This window comes from Odocoileus virginianus, chromosome 11 (genome assembly GCF_023699985.2).
Source record: "Odocoileus virginianus isolate 20LAN1187 ecotype Illinois chromosome 11, Ovbor_1.2, whole genome shotgun sequence".
In the NCBI taxonomy this organism is placed as follows: Eukaryota; Metazoa; Chordata; class Mammalia; order Artiodactyla; family Cervidae; genus Odocoileus; species Odocoileus virginianus.
Genome location: NC_069684.1, coordinates 24524103 through 24549894, shown reverse-complemented (window position 1 = coordinate 24549894; position 25792 = coordinate 24524103). Strand labels below are relative to the sequence as shown.

At 37.2% G+C, this 25792-nt stretch overlaps 1 protein-coding gene across 7 annotated transcripts in view; it reads left to right on the top strand.

Moving 5' to 3' along the window:
• KLHL20 (kelch like family member 20) overlaps positions 1-25792 on the top strand; it is a 71870-nt gene that overhangs the window by 26076 nt on the left and 20002 nt on the right. For all 7 annotated transcript variants that reach the window (XM_020902260.2, XM_020902261.2, XM_020902256.2 and 4 more), the window contains 3 exons: positions 6027-6600; positions 24597-24755; positions 25457-25551. In XM_020902260.2, coding sequence (XP_020757919.2) covers positions 6027-6600; positions 24597-24755; positions 25457-25551 — 828 coding nt within the window. The remainder of the gene's footprint in view (positions 1-6026; positions 6601-24596; positions 24756-25456; positions 25552-25792) is intronic.

Here is a 25792-nt window from a genome sequence, read left to right as displayed (position 1 = left end):
TTGTGACTCCATGGACTGTAGCCTTCCAGGCTCCTCTGTCCATGGGATTTTCCTGGCAAGAATAAAAAACAGAGACTAAAAAACAAAGTCCTCATATATCTTTTACATAGTTCATATAAGTGCATGGCATAACGTCATGTAAGACAGAGAGTGGTGGGGACTGTGTGAACTAAGATTCCAAGCCCTCCTAATAATATTTAAATTCAATTTAAATTTCAAAGCATAAGAAACCAAAAAGTACTGCAAATGAAGGACATCTAATGATCATTCCAAGGGGCTGTCACCTTGCATTTTATAATTAAAAGGCCTAAACAGATGTTTTTTTAAAAGCACCATCTGTCTCTGAAGTAAATGTTGCTCATTCCCACAGAATGTGAAAGAATAATTGAAAAAAATTTAATAACAGCTTTTTTGTTTCCCTTATATATAGAAATTCAAGTGAAGGAATTATTTCTTAAAATTATTTTGTATATAATGTCTGATGCCTGTTTACAGAATTTTTTAGATTTACTGACATTTTGGTAAATTCGAATCCTTATTGTTTTATTTTATATGTTTGACAGTGACTTTGCTGTTACATTTTTTTCTTTTTATAGCTGCATTTTGAATCATTACTTTTTTCACATTGTTTTTTCCTTTCATCTTAGGTCAACATTCTTTTTGTAAAAACAGCTTCCACTAAGAAATTTTATTTATTAGTCAAATTCATTAGCCAATTATTAATCGAACTTTAATTAATCAAACTTTAATTTGTGTTAAAATAACCACTTGCTAAATGCAGACTCTGGAGCCATACCCTCAGAGATTTTGATTCGCTAGCCCCTCTTAAGAATCTGTGTTTTTACCAAGCACCCTCACATAGCTGGGTTAGAGAAATAATATTTTAAAACTTAATGTAACAGCCCAATAGGAATTGGGCCAGCCACTGTGAAGAAAGAGTATCTAGTTTTCTTCCAGCATTTTTACTTCATTTGAAAGAAGAGATACAAATTCAAACCATACTTCTAAATTTACCAATACCATTTTTAGTAAATCAGAAAATAATGGAGCAAGAGTCTCTATAATATACAGAAGTAGTTGGCCAGTCAAAGCAAGGGTTATTTTCTGTATTCAAGTTGATTAGTAAATTTAGAATATGTGGCTAATTTCACATTTTTAACTACTTGTTTTTGGTATCAGAAAGTTTGGGGTTGGAATTAACAGTTTCTTGACTCAAACTGGCTTAATCAATATAGCAGTCTTTTATTTACATAACAAGAAGGCCAGAAGAAAGGTGGGCACCAGGGCTGGTCAGTGCATGGCTTGATAGCACCATCTGGCACCCAGATTTTCTCCGTGTCTCCAGTGTAACCTCTTCAATATTAGCTTCATCCTAACCTAAAATTGCAAGAGAATTCGAGCTTCATTCTTATAGCTGGGTACATGATCAGCTTCCCTTGAAGGACATGGCTGGTAAAGAACAAACTAAGGTTATGTTAAGGTTTGAGGGAGTTGATGGTAAATATGCCATTTACGGACTTTATGTTGAAGTTATACTTTTCATAAGTGTTTAGTGAATACAAAGTCTGCTAAACTTCTTGGCAGATTTTATACCCTTTTGGTTTTAGAAAGACTAACAATTTCCTAGAATTGGCAGTCCTTTTGTGGGAGAAGGCAAAAGCTCTATTTGGTCTCCATAGTTTGTTAACTGTGGATAGAATCCAGAAAAATCTTTCCACTTAGTTTCTTCAACCTTAAGACACATGTATATTAGTCTTGCAAATTAAGTTAATAAAAATACTATTTTTCAATTTCTTTATTTAATATATTATATGTATATTTATTGTAATATCCTTCATTCACTATTGAGATAGAAATCCACAGATTGAGAAATTAAATAGTTTGAGATCCTCTGGTTTCTCTAGATGAATTTTCACTTGGACAGTCAGACTTGCTCCCCCAAACCTTTAATTAAAAGCTTCCCTAATAAAAAAAAAAGATACATATGAATTTATTTATAAAAGAGAAATTGACTCACAGACATAGAAAACAAATTTATGGTTACCAAAGAGGATAACGGGGGGGGGGGGGGGGGCGGCGCGGAGAGGTACAAATTAGAAGTTTAAGATAAACATATACACTTAACTATATTTAAAATAAGCAACAAGGACCTACTGTATAGCACAGGGAAATAGATTCACTATCTTATAACAAACTATAATGGAAAATAATCTGAAAAAGAACATACAGGTACATAAATCTACAAATACATATACGTGAGTGTATATGTACAACTGAATCACCTTGCTGTGTGTGTATTAGTCTCTCAGTCCTGTATGACTCTCTGCGAGCCCGTGGACTGTAGCCCACCAGGCTCCTCTGTCCATATGATCCTCCAGGCAAGAATACTGGAGTGGGTTGCCATTTCTTTCTCCAGGGATCTTCCCCACCCAGGGATCAAAACCTGGTCTCCTGTCTGAGCCACCAGGGAAGCCCATACCTGAAACTATACCTGAAACTAACACAACATTGTAAATTAACTATACTTCAATTTTTTAAAAAATGGTTTTAAAAAAAGCTTTCCTAGGGCACTTTCCTCTTTTGGGGAGCAGTTCACACTTCAGTTTATCACCCCACCCCTCAAATCATTAGAATACTTAATCCATCAGAATCCAAACAAAGGTATGACTATAGATGTGACAAGGTGTGAATGCAATCTATTTCCAGGATGCTTATTATAATTTCCCTTCAGAGTTGCCCAGAAAAACATGCAGGTATGTATGGCGAGTGTTGAGGCCGGGGAGCAGTTTTGCCAGTAGAACTTTTTGGAGGTGATGAGAATGATGCAGGATGCGGGCTGAGCAGTTGTTTTTGTTTTTTTTAAGTAAACATTTACAAAAACAAATAGCAGAACCACGGAAGAAATAACAATGTATAGAATTAATTATAACTTCTAGAATTAAATATAACTTCTCAGAAGGTTTACAATGAGGTACCTCTTACAGTCTTGGTGATCCCTGTTCTTCCTCCTAAAAGAGCAGCGTACTGTAGCATGTGGACGCTGCATGTGGCAGCATGCTTGCTTTTTCTCCCCTCTAAGAACAGTCATGTAAACCAGATTGCCAAGATCATTTCAAATGCTCCATCCGGTTGACCAAAACAGTTCAGGATAAAGCACTGACTTTGGAGTCAGAGTACCTATTAATACATTTAGACAAATCCCAACACTGTCACTTTCCTTGTGAGGTAAGTGTAATTATTCCCACGTTACAAATGATGAACTTGAGGATCAGAGAAGTTAAACAATTTGCCCAAGGTTATACCTTGTAAATGATGGAACTAAAGTTTGAGTCTATGTTTGCCTGGCTACAGACTATACATTCTTTGAAGAGAACTAGACAAGAAAGTTTGGAGGGTATAGTTTATTTTGGCAGGAAGAAAAGTTGAATTCATTTGACAACTATTTAATGAGCACTAAATCCAGGTGTTGAGGTATAGCATTGAGCAAAAGAGAACAAAGGCTTTGTTTTCATGGAGCTTATGTTCTGTTTGGGAGAGAAAGCCAAAACATTTTATCAGGAAATAATTATTTAAGAAGAAAAATTGAGCACAGTAAAGGGTACAGGGTAGTAGAAGTAAGAGATGCTTTCTCATGTAAGGTGGTCTGATAAGTTGTCATGGGAACAGAGATCTGAAAGAAATAAAGGAATGAGCTCTATTTGGGGAGGAACCTTTCAGGAAGAAGGATTAAGGTTTTGAAGCAAGAAAGGCCTTGGCATGTCCCAGAAGCAGCAAGGAAGTCTGTGTGACTAGAGAACCATGAGCACGGGGAGAGTGGAAGATGAATTCAGAGTTAGCTTGGGGAGGACTTACAGAAGTTTGGAAGCTCTACAGCCTTTGTTTTTTACTATGAGTGTTTAAGAGATTTTGAGCAGAGAAATGGTACAATATGAATTTTCTAAAGGATTGTTTTGGTTGTTTAGAGAAGGAAATATAAATCAACAAAGGTGAAAGCAGGCAGGTCTCTTTGGCAGCTATTATCATATAAAGAAGTGTGAAGATAGCCTGAATTAGGGTGTGTGTTCAGTTGCTCATTTGTGTCCGACTTTTTGCAACCCCATGGATTGTAGCCCACCAGGCTCCTCTGTCTATGGGATTTCCCAGGCAAGAATACTACAGTATGTTGCTGTTTCCTTCTCCAGAGGATCTTCCCAACCCAGGGATCAGGAATTAGGATGAGACTAGTGGAAAATGAAGAGAAATAGTTGGATTCTAGGTATTTGGATGTCAGAATTGGCTGATGGCTTGCATTTGAGGGTATGTGGAAGGAAAAGGGCTCCAAAATGTTTGACCTGAGCAACTAGAGCAATGAAACTATCTTTAATTGATCTGGGAAGACTAGAGGAGAGACATGTACTTGGGTGAAAGTAGTCAAGGAGTCAAGGAATCAGTTTTAGTATTTAAGATATATTGAGTTTGAGTGATTTGGGGACATCCATATGGGTCTGAATTCAGAACTTACCCAGGTACGAGTTAAGAATCCGTTAGTCATTTACATACAAGCAATGGAAACCATGAGATTAAATGTACTTCTCAGGAATGTGTTTAGAGAGCATAGAAAACAGAACTTAAGTAGATATGTAGAAATCAGCTTCCATGTTGTACTTGGGTGAAATAAAAAATTGTTTATATCGGAGTTCAACAGTACCATCTTTGTGTACATAATTAAGATTGCAACAAAAACTCTTTAATTTCAACATACAATGTCAGTGTTATAATGGGAATTTTTGAATTGGTCTTGTCTTTAATGGTGGTTCTTTTTTAAAGCTGGAGTGCATCACTGTTAACCTCATGATTTATTCTTTCAACATCTACTACAAATGACACCAATAAAGTACTGTGGCTAAAGCCTCTTTTGGTTGTTTATGTGGGTGGTAAAAATTATTTTTTAACTGCTCAGCCTTCAGTTTCAGTTTTAAATTGTCAGGCATAAATAGTGCTGTTTCTACCAGATGTCAGGTATTATGAATAGCTTGTACTGTAGAATACATTTACCTGTAGGCTGAGGCCAAGCATAGATTAAATTTATAAGTGCTTTGGAAAAACAGATTGCAAAGAACTGAATGTAGTTTCTTCTTCCTAAAATGTTCTTTTAGAGTCTCCTCTCCTTTCCAGGGGATTCTCTCAGTGCTCTTTATTATATTGTAGGTCTTGTTGGTGCTACAGTTTTAGAGGTAGTAAACTAATACTGTCCCTTGTGGACCAGATATTAAACTGTCTCAGTACAGTCATAGATGATAAGTTTCTGAGACTGACGTTAGGCTGACCTAAAACTCAGTAATCAGGACACTGGAGTCACCTACCTCCCTTTTAAATAACATGATACCTTTGCAAGAATTGTACATCAGAAGACTGCCTAGCAAGTATAGAATCAGAAACAGAAGTATTGTGATCTGAAGCATGTGTGCTGCATATTTCACCTAAACTCTGGAAAAGCCCAGTGTACTATTTCTACTTCACAAACACACACACACACACACACACACACACACACACAAATACATACCCTTGTAATAACTGAGAGCTTATGCCAGTCAGGTATATGTTCCAGTATAAACAAATATTTCATAGATTTTGCCTTTCTGAATCACATTTTTTATCCTGGTTACCCTCTTTCTGGCTATTCATGTATATCTCCTTGTTCTAGATAATTAGGTTTCTGATTGCCTGTTTATATTCCTTTGAATTTTCCTTAGTCTGTAGCTAAATGCTTTGTAAACTATAAAAAATAGTAAATATTTGTCCAAAACATAGTTACCATCTTAACTGAGGGGCACAGATTCTCTTTTTTTCTCCATGTTGATACAGTGTGATGGTTATGAAAATCCAAAAATTGTAGTTCTAATTATTTGTCAATAATTTGTTTGTGGCATTTACTTAGTAAATTAACACCTGAATCTCTACATATGACATACAAATGAAATGCTGGAGTGAGCTTCTAAAAATATTGCCATCTTCTTTTCTCTCTCCTACCCCCATTCCTATAGGTGTACCAACATTCGGCCAGGAGAGACTGGAATGGATGTAACAAGCCGCTGCACCCTTGGAGACCCCAACAAATTGCCAGAAGGGGTTCCCCAACCTGCCCGCATGCCCTATATCTCAGACAAGCACCCTCGACAAACCTTGGAAGTGATTAACCTTCTGAGAAAACACCGGGAGCTATGCGATGTGGTGCTAGTTGTGGGAGCTAAGAAGATTTATGCCCATCGAGTCATTTTGTCAGCCTGTAGTCCCTACTTCCGAGCTATGTTTACAGGAGAATTGGCAGAGAGCCGTCAGACAGAAGTAGTGATCCGAGACATAGATGAGAGGGCTATGGAACTACTGATCGACTTTGCATATACCTCCCAGATAACTGTGGAAGAGGGCAATGTTCAGACCCTTCTGCCAGCTGCTTGCCTCCTCCAGCTGGCAGAAATACAAGAAGCCTGTTGTGAATTCTTGAAGAGACAATTAGATCCTTCTAACTGCCTGGGCATTCGGGCTTTTGCTGACACACATTCATGTCGTGAGTTGCTAAGGATAGCAGACAAGTTCACTCAACATAATTTTCAAGAGGTGAGTTGTACTTGGTGGTTTTAATGCATTCACAATGTATTTGTTAGGCCAGTATAGTATATCAGATTATTTGGTGAGCTAATAATCAGAAAAATGAAATTATATGTCACCAAAGAACTTATTAAACCTGTTATTTTTCATTTGTTCATTCATTTAATAAATATCTGTGAAGCTACTATATTTCCACCACTGTGCTTGGGAATAGAAGCTACAGTAGTGAACAAGATGCCTAGAGTGTCTGTTCTAGTGGAGAATTATAATCTGGCACAGAAGACAGCTACTGAATTCATAATTACATAAATAATTAATTAGAGTTAATGGGTGCTACAAAGAAGCCCTGGATAATTTAACAATGTATTACAGAGAGATTTAACTTTGGTTCTGGAACAGTTCATCCAGGATTCTGAGACATGAAAAAGCATAACAAGTTTGAGGAACTGAAAGAAACCCAATGAGATCCAAAGAGCAATAAAGAATGTTACATAATGATTTCATAGAAGAAACAGGGCCAGATCACATTGGAGTTAATAGACCATGTGAAGAATTTGGAATTTGATCTTAAGACCAATAGAAAACCATTAAAGGATTTTAAGCAAAGGAATGGCATGTCCATTTTATTCTGTAGTATCACGCTTCTGTGCAACAGGATGATGTCCAGTGAATGGATGCAAGATTTAAAAAATACAAAGTGAAACCATGAAAATAGTAGATGACGACACAAAACAATTCCTTTATAATCTTGAAGAGGCCTTTCTAATTGACTAACCCAGAAAGCATAGAAGAAAATATTGATAGATTTGACTATATAAATATTTAAAAATTTTGCATGGTAAAACAATAATGAGACAAAAAATTAAAGACAAAGTAAGGGAAAACATTTGCAACTCATATTACAGATGATATCTTAAGAGCTCATTGGTCAATAACCTAGGCCAAGACCTAAAAATGGGTAGTAAACAAGAAGTTCAGATTGCCCTTAAACATAATGAAAATCTGCTCAGGTTTGTCCATAATAACTGACACATGAATAAAAACTACACCAAAGTACTATTTTTTATCTATCAGATTACAAATCTGTAATCTACCAGATTACAAATATCTAGAAGTTTGGTTACACACCCTGTTAACAAGAACATGGAGAAATAGCTAATTGCTGCTGCTGCTGCTGCTGCTGCTAAGTCGTGTCCGACTCTGTGTGACCCAATAGATGGAAGCCCACCAGGCTCCCTTGTCCCTGGGATTCTCCAGGCCAGAACACTGGAGTGGGTTGCCCTTTCCTTCTCCAATGCATGAAAGTGAAAAGTGAAAGGGAAGTCACTCAGTCGTGTCCGACTCTTAGCGACCCCATGGACTGCAGCCTACCAGGCTCCTCCGTCCGTGGGATTTTCCAGGCAAGAGTACTGGAGTGGGTAGCTAATTGCTAGCATAAGTATAAACTGATACAACCCCTCTGAAAGGAAATTGGGCAGTATATCAAAATTATATACATTTTGCTCATGCTCTCTGTCTTGGCAATCCCATTTCTGGGAGTCTGTACTACAGATGTAGTGGAGAGGGGAACAGCTTGAGGAGGAAAAACCATGGGTTCCATTTTAGATATATTCAGTTTGAGACACGTGTGAAATATTTACATAGAGATATTGAGCAAGCCATTGTTTATGTAAGTCGGAAAAGAGGTTAGGCTGAGATTAAAATTTAGTAGTTATCAACATAGTAATGACCGCAATGCAGGAGATCTGGGTTCGATTCCTGGGTTGGGAAGATCCCCTGGAGAAGGAAATGGCAACCCACTCCATTATTCTTGCCTGGAGAATCCCATGGACAGAGGAGCCTAGCAGGCTACAATCTATGGGGTCACAAGAGTCAGACACAATTGAGCGACTAAGCACAACACAACATAGTAATGAAGTTATAATAATTAAAATGTGTCTTAGCCCTTTTTAGGCAGGATATAACCCTGAAGCCATAAAAGAAAAGACTGATAAGTTTGATTGTATATAAATTTAAAGCTTTTATAACAAAAAGCACCATAAACAAGGTTAAAAAAAAATGAATGCCAATGTGATCACCTAGGAGGAGGAGAGAAAAGCCCTCAAGTTTTTCCAGTATTGAAGGATGATTAGTGAAAAAGCAATTGGCAAATAAAACTGGGAATAACTAGAATAGAAAGAGGAGAAAAACCAGCATGGGCCTCATGAAATGCAAAGGCAGGGACTGTATAGGAAGGAGGATACACATACACACGTACGTACATACGCAGATACAATTGGCCTTCCATGTCTGCTGGTTCTGCATTCACAGACTGAACCAACCATGGATCAAAAATATGAAAAAAAAAATTTAATAAAGTTCCCAAAGGTAACATTTGAATTTGTCAGGTGCTGGCAACTATTTACATATCATTTACATTGTATTAGATATTATAATTTGGAGACGGAAATGGCAACCCACTCCAGTGTTCTTGCCTGGATAATCCCAGGGACGGGGGAGCCTGGTGGGCTGCCGTCTATGGGGTCGCACAGAGTCGGACACGACTGAAGTGACTTAGCAGCAGCAGCAGGTATTATAATTAATCTAGAGTTCTTAAAGTATATGGGAGGATGTGTGTAAGTGGCATGTAAATACTATGCTGTTTTATGAGAGTCTTGAGCATCTAGGAATTTCGGTATCCTGGGGACATGGAGGAGGTGGAGTGGAGGACAGTCCTGGGACCAATCTTCCTTAGATACCAAGGGAAAACTATTTATGCTAGAACATCCAGGAAGTTTCTGAAATTTAATATTAGAATCACTGTCTTTAAGAAATATGAAAACATTTAGAAACCAAAGACAGAGCAGATCGGTGTAGCTTTGAATCCAAAAATAGATGTTTCAAATCAGTGGTTCAGTTCAGTTGCTCAGTCATGTCCGACTCTTTGCAACCCCATGGACTGCAGCACGCCAGGCTTCCCTGACTGCAGCATACCTCGAGCTTGCTCAAACTCAGGTCCATCAAGTCAGTGATGCCATCCAGCCACCTTATCCTCTGTCGTCCCCTTCTCCTCCTGCCTTCAGTCATTCCCAGCATCAGGGTCTTTTCCAAGGAGTCAGTTCTTTGCACCAGGTGGCCAAAGTATTCTAGCTTCAGCTTCAGCATCGGTCCTTCCAGTGAATATTCAGGACTGATTTCCTTTAGTATTGACTGGTTTGATCAAGTCAGTGGAGGAAGGTAAAATTGTTTAATATATGTCATTAGTAAAACTGGTTATTTGGGGGAAAAATAAACTCTTTATAAACAGATAGAATGCTCAATGGATAAATAAACCCAAAAATTTAAATTCTAAAAGTACTGGAAGAAAGCATTACTAGGCTTAGGGTAAAAATGGCCTTTCTAGGCAGGATATAACCCAGAAGCCTGATAAATTTGACTGCATAAAAATTAAATGTTACTGTTCATAACAACAGTAACAAGCAAAAAGCACCTTAAACTAAATTAAGTAATGCCAAACTCTGAAATTCTATTTGGAGCATACATGACAGAAGAAACACTAATTCTTATAAGAGTCATACAAATTGAATGAGAAAAACGATTAAAAAAATTACAGCAGGGACTTCCCTGGTGGTCCAGTGGCTAAGACTCTGAGCTCCCAATGCAGGGGCCCAGCTTCAATTCCTGGTCAGGGAACTAGATCCCACATGACACAGTGAAGGTTGAAGATCCTGTGTGCCATAACCCAGGGAAGCCAAATAAATAAATAATTTTTTAAAAAATACAGCAGAAAAATAGGCAAAGGATATGAATAAGCAATGTATAAAAATATTAAATTTAAAGTAAACATGAAAAGATACCATTACACATAACTAAAAAAAATACATTAAAACAACATTTCTTAACCTATCAGATTGGAAAGAATAATTTTTAAATTTTATTTGGAAAAACAATCAAAAGAAAAAAATATAAACATAAAAAACTAGGAAAAAGAAGGAACTTTCACATACCCTTTACTGAGATTCATCGCTTGTTAACATTTTGCCACTTTTTCTTTATCATTTTGTCTTTATTATATGAATATTTTTCTTTCAGCAGTTTGAGGGTGTGCTGCATACATCATTCCTTTACTCCTGAACTTTTCAGTGTGTATGATCCCTTATCAGTTGCATCATCTGCAAATATTTTTCTATTCAGTAGGTTGTTCTTTTGTTTTGTCAGTAGTTTCCTTTGCTATTCGGAAGCTTTTAAGTGTAATTAGGTCCCATGTGTTTATTTTTGCTTTTATTTCCTTTTCTTTAGTAGGAGATGGATCCAAAAAAATATTGCTGTGATTATGTCAAAGAGTGTTGTATTGACATTTTCTTCTAGGAGTTTCATACTATGTGGTCTTATGTTTAGGTCTTTAATCCATTTTGAAGGTTTTTTTTTTTTTCTATTTTTTTCAAAAGCAACCAGTTTAATTCATAGTATTATTCATAGAAGTTTTATTGGGGGAGGTTTGTTTTTTTAATTTTTATTGGAATGTAATTGATTTACAATGTTGTGTTAGTTTTAGATGTACAACAAAGTGATCATTATTGTTCTTTTTACATTCTCTTCCATTATAAATTATAAGATATTGAATATAGTGCTTGACAGTAGGTCCTTTTTGGTTATCTATTTTATATATAGTGCATGCTTAGTCACTTCAGTCATGTCCGACTCTCTGCAACCCCATGGACCATGGCACCCCAGGTTCTTCTGTCCATGGGATTCTCCAGGCAAGAATACTGGAGTGGGTTGCCATTTTCTTCTCCATTTATATATAATAGTATATGTATTTGAATCCCTACCTCCTAATTCATTTTGAGTTTACTTTTGTATATGATGTTAGAGAATGTTCTAATTTCATTCTTTTATGTAGCTGTCCAGTTTTTTCCAGCACAACTTATTAAAGAGACTGTCTTTTCTCCATTGTATATTCTTGCCTCCTTCAGTTTCAGTTCAGTTCAGTCGCTCAGTTGTGTCTGACTCTTTGTGACCTCATGAACCACAGCACACCAGGCCTCCCTGTCCATCATCAACTCTCAGAGTTTACCCAAGCTCATGTCCATTGAATTGGTGATGCCATCCAACCATCTCATCCTCTGTCATCCCCTTCTCCTCCTGCCTTCAATCTTTCCCAGCATCAGAGTCTTTTCAAATGAGTCAGCTCTTCGCATCAGGTGGCCAAAGTATTGGAGTTTTAGCGTCAACATCAGTCCTTCCAGTGAACACCAGGACTGATCTCCTTTAGGATGGACTGGTTTGATCTCCTTGCAGACCAAGGGACTCTCAGGAGTCTTCAACTCCACAGTTCAAAAGCATCAATTCTTCTGCACTCAGCTTTCTTTATAGTCCAAGTCTCACATCCGTACATGACTACTGGAAAAACCATAGCCTTAACTAGACAGACCTTTGTTGACAAAGTAATGTCTCTGCTTTTGAATACGCTGTCTAGGTTGGTCATGACTTTCCTTCCAAGGAGTAAGTGTCCTTAATTTCACGGCTACAATCACCATCTGCAATGTTTTTGGATCCCCCAAAAATAAAGTCAGCCACTGTTTCCACTGTTTCCCCATCTATTTGCCATGAAGTGATGGGACCAGATGCCATGATCTTGGTTTTCTGAATGTTGAGCTTTAAGCCAACTTTTTCACTCTCCTCTTTCACTTTCATCAAGAGGTTCTTTAGTTCTTCTTCACTTTCTGCCATAAGGGTGGTGTCATCTGCATATCTGAGATTATTGATATTTATCCCAGGAATCTTGATTCCAGCTTGTGCTTCATTGAGCCCAGTGTTTCTCATGATGTATTCTGCATATAAGTTAAATAAGCAGGGTGACAATATACAGCCTTGACGTACTCCTTTTCCTATTTGGAACCAGTCTGTTGTTCCATGCCTGTTCTAACTGTTGCTTCCTGAGCTGCATACAGGTTTCTCAAGAGGCAGCTCAGGTGGTCTGATATACCCATCTCTTTCAGAATTTTCCAGTTTATTGTGATCCACATAGTCGAAGGCTTTGGTGTAGTCAATAAAGCAGAAATAGATATTTTTCTGGAACTCTCTTGCTTTTTCAATGATCCAGTGGATGTTGGCAATATGATCTCTGGTTCCTCTGCCTTTTCTAAAACCAGCTTGAACATCTGGAAGTTCACGGTTCATGTATTGCTGAAGCCCAGCTTGGAGAATTTTGAGCATTACTTTATTAGCATGTGAGATGAGTGCAATTGTGTGGTTGTTTGAGCATTCTTTGGCATTGCCTTTCTTTGGGATTGGAATGAAAACTGACCTTTTCCAGTCCTGTGGCCACTGCTGAGTTTTCCAAATTTGCTGGCATATTGAGTAGAGCACTTTCACAGCATCATCTTTCAGGATTTGAAATAGCTCAACTGAATTCCATCACCTCCACTAGCGTTGTTCATAGTGATGCTTCCTAAGGTCCACTTGACTTCACATTCCAAGATGTCTGGCTCTAGGTGAGTGATCACACCATTGGGATCATCTGGGTTGTAAAGATCTTTTTTGTACAGTTCTTCGTGTATTCTTGCCACCTCTTCTTAATATCTTCTGCTTCTGTTAGGTCCATACCATTTCTGTCCTTTATTGAGCCCATCTTTGCATGAAATGTTCCCTTGGTATCTCTAAATTTTCTTGCCTCCTTAGTTATAGCTTAACTGACCATAAGTGTGTGGGTGTGTTTCTGGGCTTTCTGTCCTGTTCCATTGACCTATGTGTCTGTTTTGTGCCAGTGCCATACTGTTTTGTTTGGGCTTCCCAGGTGGCTCAGTGGTAAAGAATCTTCCTGCTGACAGAGAAGATACAGGTTCAATCCCTGGATCAGGAACATCCCCTGGAGAAGGAAATGGCAACCTGCTCCAATTTCTTTCCTGGAGAATGTCATGGACAGAGGAGCCTGACTTGCTATAGTGCATTGGGTCACAAAGAGTTGGATGACTGAGCAACTGAGCATACACACAGCACACACAAACCATACTGTTTTGATTACTGTAGCTCTGTAGTATAATTTGAAGTCAGGGAGCATGATTTCTCCAGCTCTGTTCTTTCTCCAGAGTGTTTTGGCTATTTGAGGTCTTTTATGTTTCCATACAAATTTTTAAATATTTGTTCTAGTTCTGTGAAAAATGTCATTGGTCATTTGATAGGAATTGCATTGAATCTATAGATTGCCTTGGGGAGTAGAGTCATTTTAACAATATTGATTCTTCCCATCCAAGAACACAATATATCTTTCAATCTATTTATGTTGTCCTCAGTTTCTTTCATCAGTATCTTATAGTTTTCAGAGCACAGGTCTTTTGCTTCTCAGGCAAGCTTATTCCTAGGTATTTTATTCTTTTTGATGTGATGGTAAGTGAGAGTGTTTCCTTAATTTCTCCTTCTGATACTTGACTGTTAGTTTATAGAAATGCAACAGATTTCTGTGTATTAATTTTGTATCCTGCAACTTTACTGAATTCATTGGTGAGCTCTAATAGTTTTCTGAATGCATCTTTAGGATTTTCTATGTATAGTATGTTGTCTGCAAACAATGACAGTTTTATGTCTTCCTTTCCAATGTGGATTCCTTTTATTTTTCTTCTCTGGTTGCTGTGGCAAGGACTTCCAAAACTATGTGGAATAAAAGTGGTGAGAGTAGTCATCCTTGTCTTATTCTTGATCTTACAGGAAATGCTTTCAGCTTATCACCACTGAAGATCATGTTAGCTATGGGTTTCTCATTTATACAGTTTGTATTATATCAAAGTATATTCTCTCTATGCCTGCCTTTGGGAGAGTTTTTATCATAAATGGACATTGAATTTTATCAGAAGCTTTTTCTGCATCTACTGAGATGATCATATAATTTTTGCTCTTCAGTTTGTTAATATAGTGTATCACATTGATTGATTTGCAGATATTGGAAAATTCTTGCATCCCTAGGATAAATCTCACTTGATCATGGTGGATGATCCTTCTAATGTATTGTTGGATTCAGTTTGCCAGTATTATTTTGTTGAGGATTTTTGCATCTTTGTTCATTGGTGATAGTGACATGTAATTTTCTCTTTTGTGTGTGATATCTTTGTCTGATTTGGTGTCATAGTGATGATGGCTTCATAGAAGGTTGCAGAAGCGTTCCTTCCTCTGCAGTTTTTGGGAATAGTATAGGTATTAAGTCATCTCTAAATGTTTCGTAGAATGCTTGAAGCTATCTAGTCCTAGACTTTTGTTTGTTGGGAATTTTTAAATTACTGATTCAATTTCAGTACTGGTAATTGGTCTGTTCATATTTTCTGTTTCTTCCTGGTTCAGTCTTGGGAAACTGTACCTTTCTAAGAAATTGTCCATTTCTTCTAGGTTGTACCTTTTATTGGTATAGAGCTGTTCATCACAGTCTCTGTGATCCTTTGTATTTTTGTGGTGTTGGTTTTAACTTCTCCTTTTTCATTACTGATTTTATTGATTTGGGCCCTTTCCCTTTTTTTTTCTTTTTTTTTATTGAAATGTAATTCATATATAGTTTTGTGTTATTTTATGGTATATAACAAAGTGATTCAGTTTATATAGATAAAATGTATGATATATGGCAGCATATAAGTTTATAGACATATATGTGGGAGTCAGTTTTATATATCTACATATTTGGTTATTTTTAAGATTCTCTTCCATTTTGGTTATTAAAAGACTCTGAATATAGTTCCCTGTGCTATACTGTAGGACCTTATTGTCTGTTGTTTATCTATTTTATATATAGTAGGGTATATCTGTTAATCCTAAACTCTTAATTTATCCTTCTCTTGCCCTTTCCACTTTCAGTTCAGTTCAGTCGCTCAGTCGTGTCCCACTCTTTGCTACCCCATGAATCGCAGAAAGCCTAGGCTTCCCTGTCCATCACCAACTCCCAGAGTTTATTCAATCATGCCGATGATGCCATCTAGCCATCTCATCTTCTGTCTCCCCCTTCTCCTCCTGCCCCCAATCCCTCCCAGCATCAGGGTCTTTTCCAATGAGTCAGCTCTTCACATGAGGTGGCCAAAGTACTGGAGTTTCAGCTTCAGCATCAGTCCTTCCAGTGAACACCCAGGACTGATCTCCTTTAGGATGGACTGGTTGGATCTCCTTGCAGTCCAAGGGACTCTCAAGAGTCTTCTCCAACACTACAGTTCAAAAGCATCAATTTTTCGGCACTCAGCTTTCTTCACAGTCCAACTCTCACATCCGTACATGACCATTGGAAAAACCATAGCCTTGACCAGACAGATGGACCTTTGTTGGCAAAGTAACATCTCTGCTTTTTAATATGCTATCTACGTTGGTCATAACTTTCCTTCCAAGGAGTAAGTGTCTTTTAATTTCATCCTGCAGTCACCATCCGCAGTGATTTTGGAGCCCAAAAAAATGAAGTCTGACACTGTTTCCACTGTCTCCCCATCTATTTCCCATGAGGTGATGGGACCAGATGCCATGATCTTAGTTTTCTGAATGTTGAGCTTTAAGCCAACTTTTTCACTCTCCTCTTTCACTTTCATCAAGAGGCTTTTTAGTTCCTCTTCACTTTCTGCCATAACGGTGGTGTCATCTGCATATCTGAGGTTATTGATACTTCTCCTGGCAATCTTGATTCCAGCTTGTGCTTCATTGAGCCCCGTGTTTCTCATGATGTACTCTGCATATAAGTTAAACAAGCAGGGTGACAATATACAGCCTTGACGTACTCCTTTTCCTATTTGGAACCAGTCTGTTGTTCCATGTCCAGTTCTAACTGTTGCTTCCTGACCTGCATACAGGTTTCTCAAGAGGCAGCTCAGGTGGTCTGGTATTCCCATCTATTTCAGAATTTTCCAGTTTATTGTGATCCACATAGTCGAAGGCTTTGGCGTAGTCAATAAGGCAGAAATAGCTATTTTTCTGGAACTCTCTTGCTTTTTTGATGATCCAGCGGATATTGGCAATTTGATCCCTGGTTCCTCTGCCTTTTCTAAAACCAGCTTGAATGTCTGGAAGTTCACCGTTCACATATTGCTGAAGCCTGGCTTGGAGAATTTTGAGCATTACTTTACTAGCGTGTGAGATGAGTGCAATTGTGTGGTAATTTGAGCATTCTTTGGCATTGCCTTCCTTAGGGATTGGAATGAAAACTGACCTTTTCCAGTCCTGTGGCCACTGCTGAGTTTTCCCAATGCTGACATATTGAGTGCAGCACTTTCACAGCATCATCTTTCAGGATTTGAAATAGCTCAACTGGAATTCCATCACATCCACTAGCTTTGTTTGTAGTGATGCTTTCTAAGGCCCACTTGACTTCCCATTCCAGGATGTCTGGCTCTAGGTGAGTGATCACACCATTGGGATTATCTGGGTCATGAAGATCTTTTTTGTACAGTTCTTCTGTGTATTCTTGCCACCTCTTCTTAATATCTTCTGCTTCTGTTAGGTCCATACCATTTCTGTCCTTTATCGAACCCGTCTTTGCATGAAATATTCCCTTGGTATCTCTAATTTTCTTGAAGAGATCTCTAGTCTTTCCCATTCTGTTGTTTTCCTCCATTTCTTTGCACTGATCGCTGAGGAAGGCTTTCTTATCTCTCCTGGCTATTCTTTGGAATTCTGCATTCGAATGGGAATATCTTTCCTTTTCTCCTTTGCTTTTTGCTTCTCTTCTTTTCACAGCTATTTGTAAGGCCTCCTTAGACAACCATTTTGACTTTTTTGCATTTCTTGTCCATGGGGATGGTCTTGATTCCTGTCTCCTGTACAATGTCACAAACCTCCGTCCATAGTTCATCAGGCTCTCTGTCTATCAGATCTAGTCCCTTAAATCTATTTCTCACATCCACTGTATAGTCATAAGGGATTTGATTTAGGTCATACCTGAATGGTCTAGTGGTTTTCCCTACTTTTTTCAGTTTAAGTCTGAATTTGGCAATTTGCTTTCTATGTCTAGAGGTAAGTCTGTTTCTGTTTGGTAAATTAGTTCATTTGTATCATTTCTTTTAGATTCCACATGTAAGTGATATCATATAATATTTATCTGTCTGACTTATTTAGCTGAGTATGATAATCTCTAGGTCCACCCATGTTGCCGCAAATGGTATTATTTCATTTTTTATGGCTGAATAATATTCCATTGTGTGTGTATACACACACCACATCTTCTCTATCCATTCATCTGTTGATGGATCCTTAGGTTGCTTCCATGTCTTGCTTATTGTAAATAATGTTGCTGTGAACCCTGTGGTGCCTGTATCTTTCTGAATTAAAGTTTTCATCTTTTTTGGATATATGCCAAGAACTGGGATTGCTTGATCATATGATAGCTCTATCTTTAGTTTTTTAAGGAATCTCCATACTCTCCATGGTGGCCACATCAATTTACATACCCACCAACAGTGTAGGCTGCTGCTGCTGCTGCTGCTAAGTCACTTCAGTCGTGTCCAACTCTGTGTGACCCCATAGATGGCAGCCCACCAGCCTCCCCCGTCCCTGGGATTCTCCAGGCAAGAACACTGGAGTCAGTTGCCATTTCCTTCTCCAATGCATGAAACTGAAAAGTGAAAGCGAAGTCGTGTCTAACTCATAGCAACCCCATGGACTACAGCCCACCAGGCTCCCCTGTCCATGGGATTCTCCAGGCAAGAGTATTGGATGGATTGCCATTGCCTTCTCCAAACAGTGTAGGAGGGTTCCTTTCTCTCCACACTCTCTCCAGTATTTATTATTTGTAGTACTTTTGATGATGTCCATTCTGACCATTGTGAGGTGATATCCCATTGTAGTTTTGGTTTGCATTTCTCTAATAATTAACAGTGTAGAATATCTTTTCTTATGCCTGTTTGCCATCTGTATGTCTTCTCTGAAGAAATGTCTGTTTAGATCTTCTGCCCATTTTTTTTATGTGATTGCCTGTTTTTTTAATATATTGACCTATATGAGCCATTTGTGTATTTTGGAAATTAAGCCCTTGCCAACTGCATCATTTGCAAATATATTCTCCCATTCTGTAGATTGTCTTTCTGTTTTGTTTATGGTTTTCTTTGCTGTGGAAAAGTTTATAACTTTAATTAGGTTCTGCTTGTTTATTTTTGCTTTTGCCTTAGTAGACTGACCTAAGGCACCTTTGGTGCCTTATTGATTTTCTGTGTAGATGATCTGTCCATTGATGTCAGTGGGATGTTAAAGTCTCCTATTATTGTATCCCTTGCAATTTCTCCCTTTATGTCTGTTAGTATTAGTTTGATGTATTTAGGAGCTCCTATATTATGGGCTTATATTTTAACAAGTATAATATCCTTTTCTTATATTGATCTTTTTATCAATGTCTTTTTATGATGTCTTTCTTTATCTTTCTCTGTGGTCTTTGTTTTAAAGTCTGTCTTGTCTGATATGAGTACTGCTACCCCTGCTTTCTTATCATTTTCACTTGCCTGAAGTATCTTTTTTCTATCCCCTCACTTTCAGTCAGTGTGTGTCTTTTATCCTAAAGTGCGTCATTTGTAGGCAGCGCATTTTAGGCTTTTGTTTTATTATCCAATCTGCCACTATATGTCATTTGACTGGAGCATTTAGTCCATTGACATTTGAGGTAATTATTGACATATATTTATTTATTTCCATTTTAAACCTTATTTTCCAGTTGATTTTATATTTCTTTACTCTTTTCTTTTTGTTTTTCCTTTTGTGCTTGATGGTTTTCTTTTGTATTATGCTTGAGTTCTCCTCTTTTTGTTTTTTTTATTTGAGGTTACCTTGGTTTTCAAGTGTGTTAACCCATTACTATATCTACTTTAAACTGGTAATTATATCATCTCAAACACATTCTAAAAATTTTCACATTTTCTTACTTCCTTCCCCTATATTTTATCATTTCGATGTCCTATTTTGCATATTCATGTTAACCCTTTGCTGTTGTATTTATAAGCAATTTCATATTTTTTTTTACTTAAAAAATATCTGTACTGGTTTATTTAAGTGATCTACAATCCCTTTATATATTAGCTTTTCGTATTATGATTTTCTCTTTCCTGTAGATTCTCTTTTTTAAAGATGTATTTGTTTTATTTTTGGCTGTGCTGGGTCTTCATTGCTGCACATGGGCTTTCTCTGGTTATAGCAAGTGGGGGCTACTCTTCATTGCAGTGCTTGGGCTTCTCATTGTAGTGGCTTCTCTTGTTGCAGAGCCATGGGCTCTGGGCATGTGGGTTTCAGTAATTGCTGCTCATGGCTCAACAGTTGCAGCTTCTGGGTTCTAGAATATGGGCTCAGTAGTTGTGATACACAAACATAGTTGCCCTGTGGCATGTGGGATCTTCTGGACCAGGGACTGAACCCATGTCCCCTGCAGTGGCAGGCAAATTCCCCACCAATGGACCACCAGGGAAGTCCTTAATTTTTTTAGTATATAGGAAGGTTTGTATTTTTGTTCTGATTGTCACTTTTGTAAACTAGAAAAAGAAGAGCAAATTAAACCCAAAATAGAAGGAACAAAGAATAAAGGATAGAGCAAAAATCAATGTTACTTTGAAAAAAACTGATGAACCTCTAGCTGTACTTATCAAGAAAAAAAGGAGAGAAGATACAAATTACCACTATCAGAAATAAAAAAGAAGACAGCACTATAAATCCCTCAGACATTAAAAAGGATAAAACAGAATATCATGAGCAACATTTTGCTAAGTTCAACAACAGAGATGAAATTGACAAATTTTTTAAAAAATACATATTAAAAAAACTTAAGAAACAGAAAACCAGAATAACTCTATATATCTATGAAAGAAATTGAATTAATAATTTTAAAACCTTCCCACAAAAAAGCAATCCCAGATGGTGAATTCTGTTAAACATTTCAGAAAGAAATAATGTAACCCTATATAAAATCTACCAGAAACACGTGCAGGAGGTTGCCAGATAAGGTAAAAATTACCCTAGTGTGCAAACCACAGACACTAGAGGAAAACTGCAGATCAGTACCTCTCATGAATTTATATGGGACAATCCTTAATATAATATTGATTCCAGCAAAATATAAAAGAGGAATAACCATGACCAAATGGAGTTTATACTTCATTAAAATTAATTGCATCAGTATTTTGTCAGTTCAGTTCAGTCACTTAGTCGTGTCTGACTCTTTGTGACCCCATAAATCACAGCACGCCAGGCCTCCCTGTCCATCACCAACTCCCGGAGTTTACTCAAACTCATGTCCATCGAGTCGGTGATGCTATCCAGCCATCTCATCTTCTGTCGTCCCCTTCTCCTCCTGCCCCCAATCCCTCCCAGCATCAGGGTCTTTTCCAATGAGTCAACTCTTCACATGAGGTGGCCAAAGTACTGGAGTTTCAACTTCAGCATCAGTCCTTCCAGTGAACACCCAGGACTGATCTCCTTTAGGTTGGACTGGTTGGATCTCCTTGCAGTCCAAGGGACTCTCAAGAGTCTTTTCCAACACCACAGTTCAGAAGCATCAATTTTTCGGCGCTCAGCTTTCTTCACAGTCCAACTCTCACATCCACACATGACCACTGGAAAAACCATAGCCTTGACTAGCCAGACCTTTGTTTGCAAAGTAATCAGTATTTTATAGTCAAACTTAATTTTTCATTCAGAGTAAACTTCACACAACTTTAATGGATTTGACTTTTAACTTTGTTCCACTGTTTTTAAAAATCAAATCCACTCTGCAAAAAATAAAGATTTGCCATCATTGAGAATTTCCAAAATAATTTGCCAGTCATTGGACCCCAGGTTAAGAAATGCCTGCTTTAGAATCTTTGGGGATGATGGTAATGTTCTATATGTTGATTGTGGTGATGGTTACATGCATGTGTACATTTATCAAAATTTATTGAACTGTATGTTTTAAATAAAGTTGATTTTTTTAAATTTCTTGCTTTAAACATAGCTTGAGTTTTAGTTCTTAAGGTAGTTACAAATATCTGAAGAATATTCTTAATAGGACAAAGGGTTTTAGAATCCCTTGCAGTTCTAACCCTGCCTCCAAAGTGAACCTGATAAAATGAAATCCCAGTGAAGAAAACCTTACTTTGTTCATGGACTAGAATGGTTCTGTGTAGATGCAAAATAAGTCACCATTTAGGGCTTACCACTTGTGACTCATTTAAATTATTTTCAGACTTACATCTCTATTTAATTTCCTTCTATTTCCTTACGCCTAACTTCATCCATCCTGGAGGAGGAAATGGCAGCCTACTCCAGTATTCTTGCCTGGGAAATCCCATGGGCAGAGAAGTCTGGTGGGCTACAGTCCCTGGGGTCACAAAGAGTCAGACATGACTTAGCAACTAAACAACAACAAACTTAATTTTTTTACGCTTGATCATAAACACAATTTTTTCTTTCAACTCAATGCCACTGAGTTCACCATTCATTTCTGTTACAACTCTAGAATGTTTTCCTTATTCATTCTTCTTGTTTTCAGCTTTATTCATTCTTCAAATCGCATATACATTTATCTGAAGAAACTAAAAGTAAGCTTTTACCATAACAGTGTGGGACTTAAAATTTAGATTTCCTGCAAACTTTTATTTAAAAAGCAGTTATTGGGGGACTTCCTTGGTGACCCAGTGGATACAACTTCCCCTTACAATGTAGGGGATGCAGGTTCGATCCTACATGCGTTGGAGAGCTAAAATCCCACATGCTTCAGCCCCCCGCCCCAAAAAAAATGTAAAATAGAAGCAATATTGTAACAAATTCAATAAAGACTTTAAAAATGATCCACATTAAAAAAAAACTTCAAAAATAAATAAAAAGCAGGTATTTTAAAGCATTATTTTCTTAACCTGGTTGTTTGGTTCAAGGATAGAATTTAGTGCTAGATTTGCCCTAATGGTAGATCATTAATATCTTTGTTCATCAAAAGTATTCTTTTTACTCTTAGTTCCAAAAAATATTTTCTCACACAGATGTTTTTGTCTTCTTGCCCTCTAAGGTTTCCATTAAGTGACTTGTTAATATCAGAGTGGTTTATTCATAAACTTTAAACTTGGTGATCCTTGATATTTATATAATATTTGTTTTATAATCACTAAATTGGGGAAAATTTTTATACTCGGACAAGATCCTAAAAGAATGTTAAGGAACTTCACAAAGATACATGATACGACTTGTCTTTAGTAAAGAAATCAGCTTGAAGAAAAATTAAGAAGAAAGAAACATACAGCCTTGCTCAAATTTTGCATGCTGCAGGTCAGCATACTTCATCTGGAACTGGACCCCAAATCTGACCCTTAACTTTACACCCCCCAGCATAAGTCTGCCAGACAAAATACAGGGCACCCAGTTGAATTTATTCCAGATGAACAAGTAGTTTTTAGTATAATCATGCCATATATTATTTGCTAAATCCAACAATGCTGCTACAGAGAATACAATGCAGGCATTCTACCTACTAAGTGACCTGGCTTAGCAACTTCACGTAAAATTTAAAGGTTTCCAATTTCATTTCCTGAGCCCCAGAGGGTCTCTCACTCAGATGATATGAAGACTTGTGCCATAAAAATTAAAGTGCTGTTTAGTATTTTCTACTATAAGCACAGCTGACTTTATATGGCCCTTAATTGTTTTGAGATTTGTATTTTTTCCTAATGTGCTTGGGAAAAAATTCTTAACCAAGTAGTCAATTTGTTATAGCTTATCTCAAATCTGGCTAAATATTCTGATTTTTTTGATGAGTATGAAAATAGCCCTGTCCTTAGAGAATATAGCATATGCATCAGAGGTTGCATGGTGGGAATTCAAGCTCTTAAACTATATCCTTCCTGCACTAATGGACGTCACAGGCAGAACAGTGTTCTGAATGAGACAGAAGCCACATCAAGTGTAGCAGTGACTGTTTGCATTGCACCCTGTCCCTTTTACTCTGCATACAATCTTGACAAGATTTACAAGATTTTGGGATTTGTGACTGAACTGCACAATCAGATAACATCCTTGTCGCCATTTCATCTGCATTCTGACAGTTCCCCAGACCTTGGATACAGATAAATTATATATGTTCATAGTTTCATATATACATATGAGAATATGAATATATCTAAGTGGTGCAGTCCTCCGTCTAATGGCTTATATCATTATGTTATTCTTGCTTACAGAAATGCTGACACCTTCATTCTTTTTTCAAACTGGCCCCTTGGTGTTTCTGTCCTAGACATTGCCCTTTCAGCAACTAACCTTCCTCTGAAAGCTTTTCCTGATATTTTTATATGCCTCTTAATTTCTGGAGTTATAATTTGGTATAGTTTATTTTGAATATAAATTTTTATCTTGATACTTCATACTGAGAAAAAAAAGTATAACTTTTTTCTTAAATTGTCTAAATCACAAATTACTATTTTTCCTAAATTTTAATTGTGCCATCTGTATTCTCCTATGTTCCCTTTTTTAAAAATTAATAAACTTTGTTTTTTTAGAGTAGTTTTAGGGTCACAGCAAAATTGAGCAGAAAGTACAGTTCCCATATACCCTGTCTCCACACACATGTTGTTCGGTCGTTAAGCATGTCCGACTCTTTGTGACCCCATGGACTGCAGCATACCAGGCTTCCCTGTCCTTCACTATCTCCCGGAGTTTGCTCAAATTCATGTCCATTTAGTAAGTGACATACATAACCTCTCCCAGTATCAACATCCTGCACCAGAGAAATACATTTGTTACAACTAATGAACCTGCATTGACATGTGAGCTTCCAAAGTCCATAATTTACATTACGGTTCACTCTTGGTATTGTACATTCTATGAGTTTTGACAAATGTATAATGACATGTGTCTACCACTGTAGTATACAGGATAGTCTCATTGTTCTAAAAACCTTCTATGCTTTACCTATCTTTTTTTCTTTTTAAACTTTTCTTGTCCTCTGATACTATATTGAACTTCAGCTCCACTGTGAAATAAAGCTTTGCCCTACAACCCTGAAGAAAAATATTAAAACGGACAAATCTGATCACAGGGTGTTTTCCGTTTTATTCCTACCTAACTTCAAACAGGTGATGGAAAGTGAAGAGTTCATGTTGCTTCCAGCCAATCAACTCATTGATATAATATCTAGTGATGAACTAAATGTTCGCAGTGAAGAACAGGTGTTCAATGCAGTGATGGCGTGGGTTAAATACAGTATTCAAGAAAGACGTCCTCAATTACCGCAGGTATGCAGGGAAATGCTTCAAGTAACTGTTTTGTACTGGATAAAATAATACATATTTGATTTACAAAAAAGAAACAGTTATCACTGTCATTCGTATTAGACTGTAAGAAAGACCATCTCTTTCCAAATAACCAAGGAGATTAAGTGTTAAGCATTTTAAGTGTTTATCATTATGAACTTTTTGCTACTTTTCTTCCTCTGTTTTGCATCAACTCTAGGTTTGGGCTATAGTACAAATCAGAACCTAAATGGTACATAATGAACAAAAGAAAGCAAGGATGGCAGTTATCATGTCTCCCTTCTCTATGATTTGGAAACTCCACCACAGTTTTGAAGAGTACAGGAATAATATGGCTCATAAGTGGTCACTAAATGACATGTTTGATGTTCGTGTTATTATGATTACAGTCCTTAGCAATTTGATAGTATATTCTTGTAGATTGTTATTAGAAGAGCCTATACTGCTGAAAGAATAAAGAAGCATGCTAAAGTGATACTGATTATTCTAATTGCTGAACTGGTGGTTGCAATAAATTTAGTTTTGTATTTATGCCTTCCATCCTCATTATTTATTAGATCAATTAATTAATCCAATTAGATCTCAAAACAACTGGAAACACAATCAGGGAGCATGAGTTATATATTCTCTTAAATACCTTACAGATGGAGTTTGTGCCTTTAATAGTGTTTATTATCTCATAGGTGCTGCAGCATGTGCGGTTGCCTTTGCTTAGTCCCAAGTTCCTGGTGGGCACTGTAGGCTCTGATCCCCTCATCAAAAGTGATGAAGAATGCAGGTATGAATGGTCCTGGATGGGAAAAATCAACAACTAAACATTCCTGTTCTCTCCTAATTTCCTTATTTTTATTGCTTCCTAAATATTATATTTTTTTAGTGCTGTAATCAAGGCAGTATTTAACAGGTTTTTCTTCTGGGCTAGAGTCAAGAGGAAGAAGAGAAGACTGAATTTCCAGTATTGCACTCCTAAATTAGTTTTTTTTTTATGCATGGCATTTATTGGTGTAGAAGTGGCAATA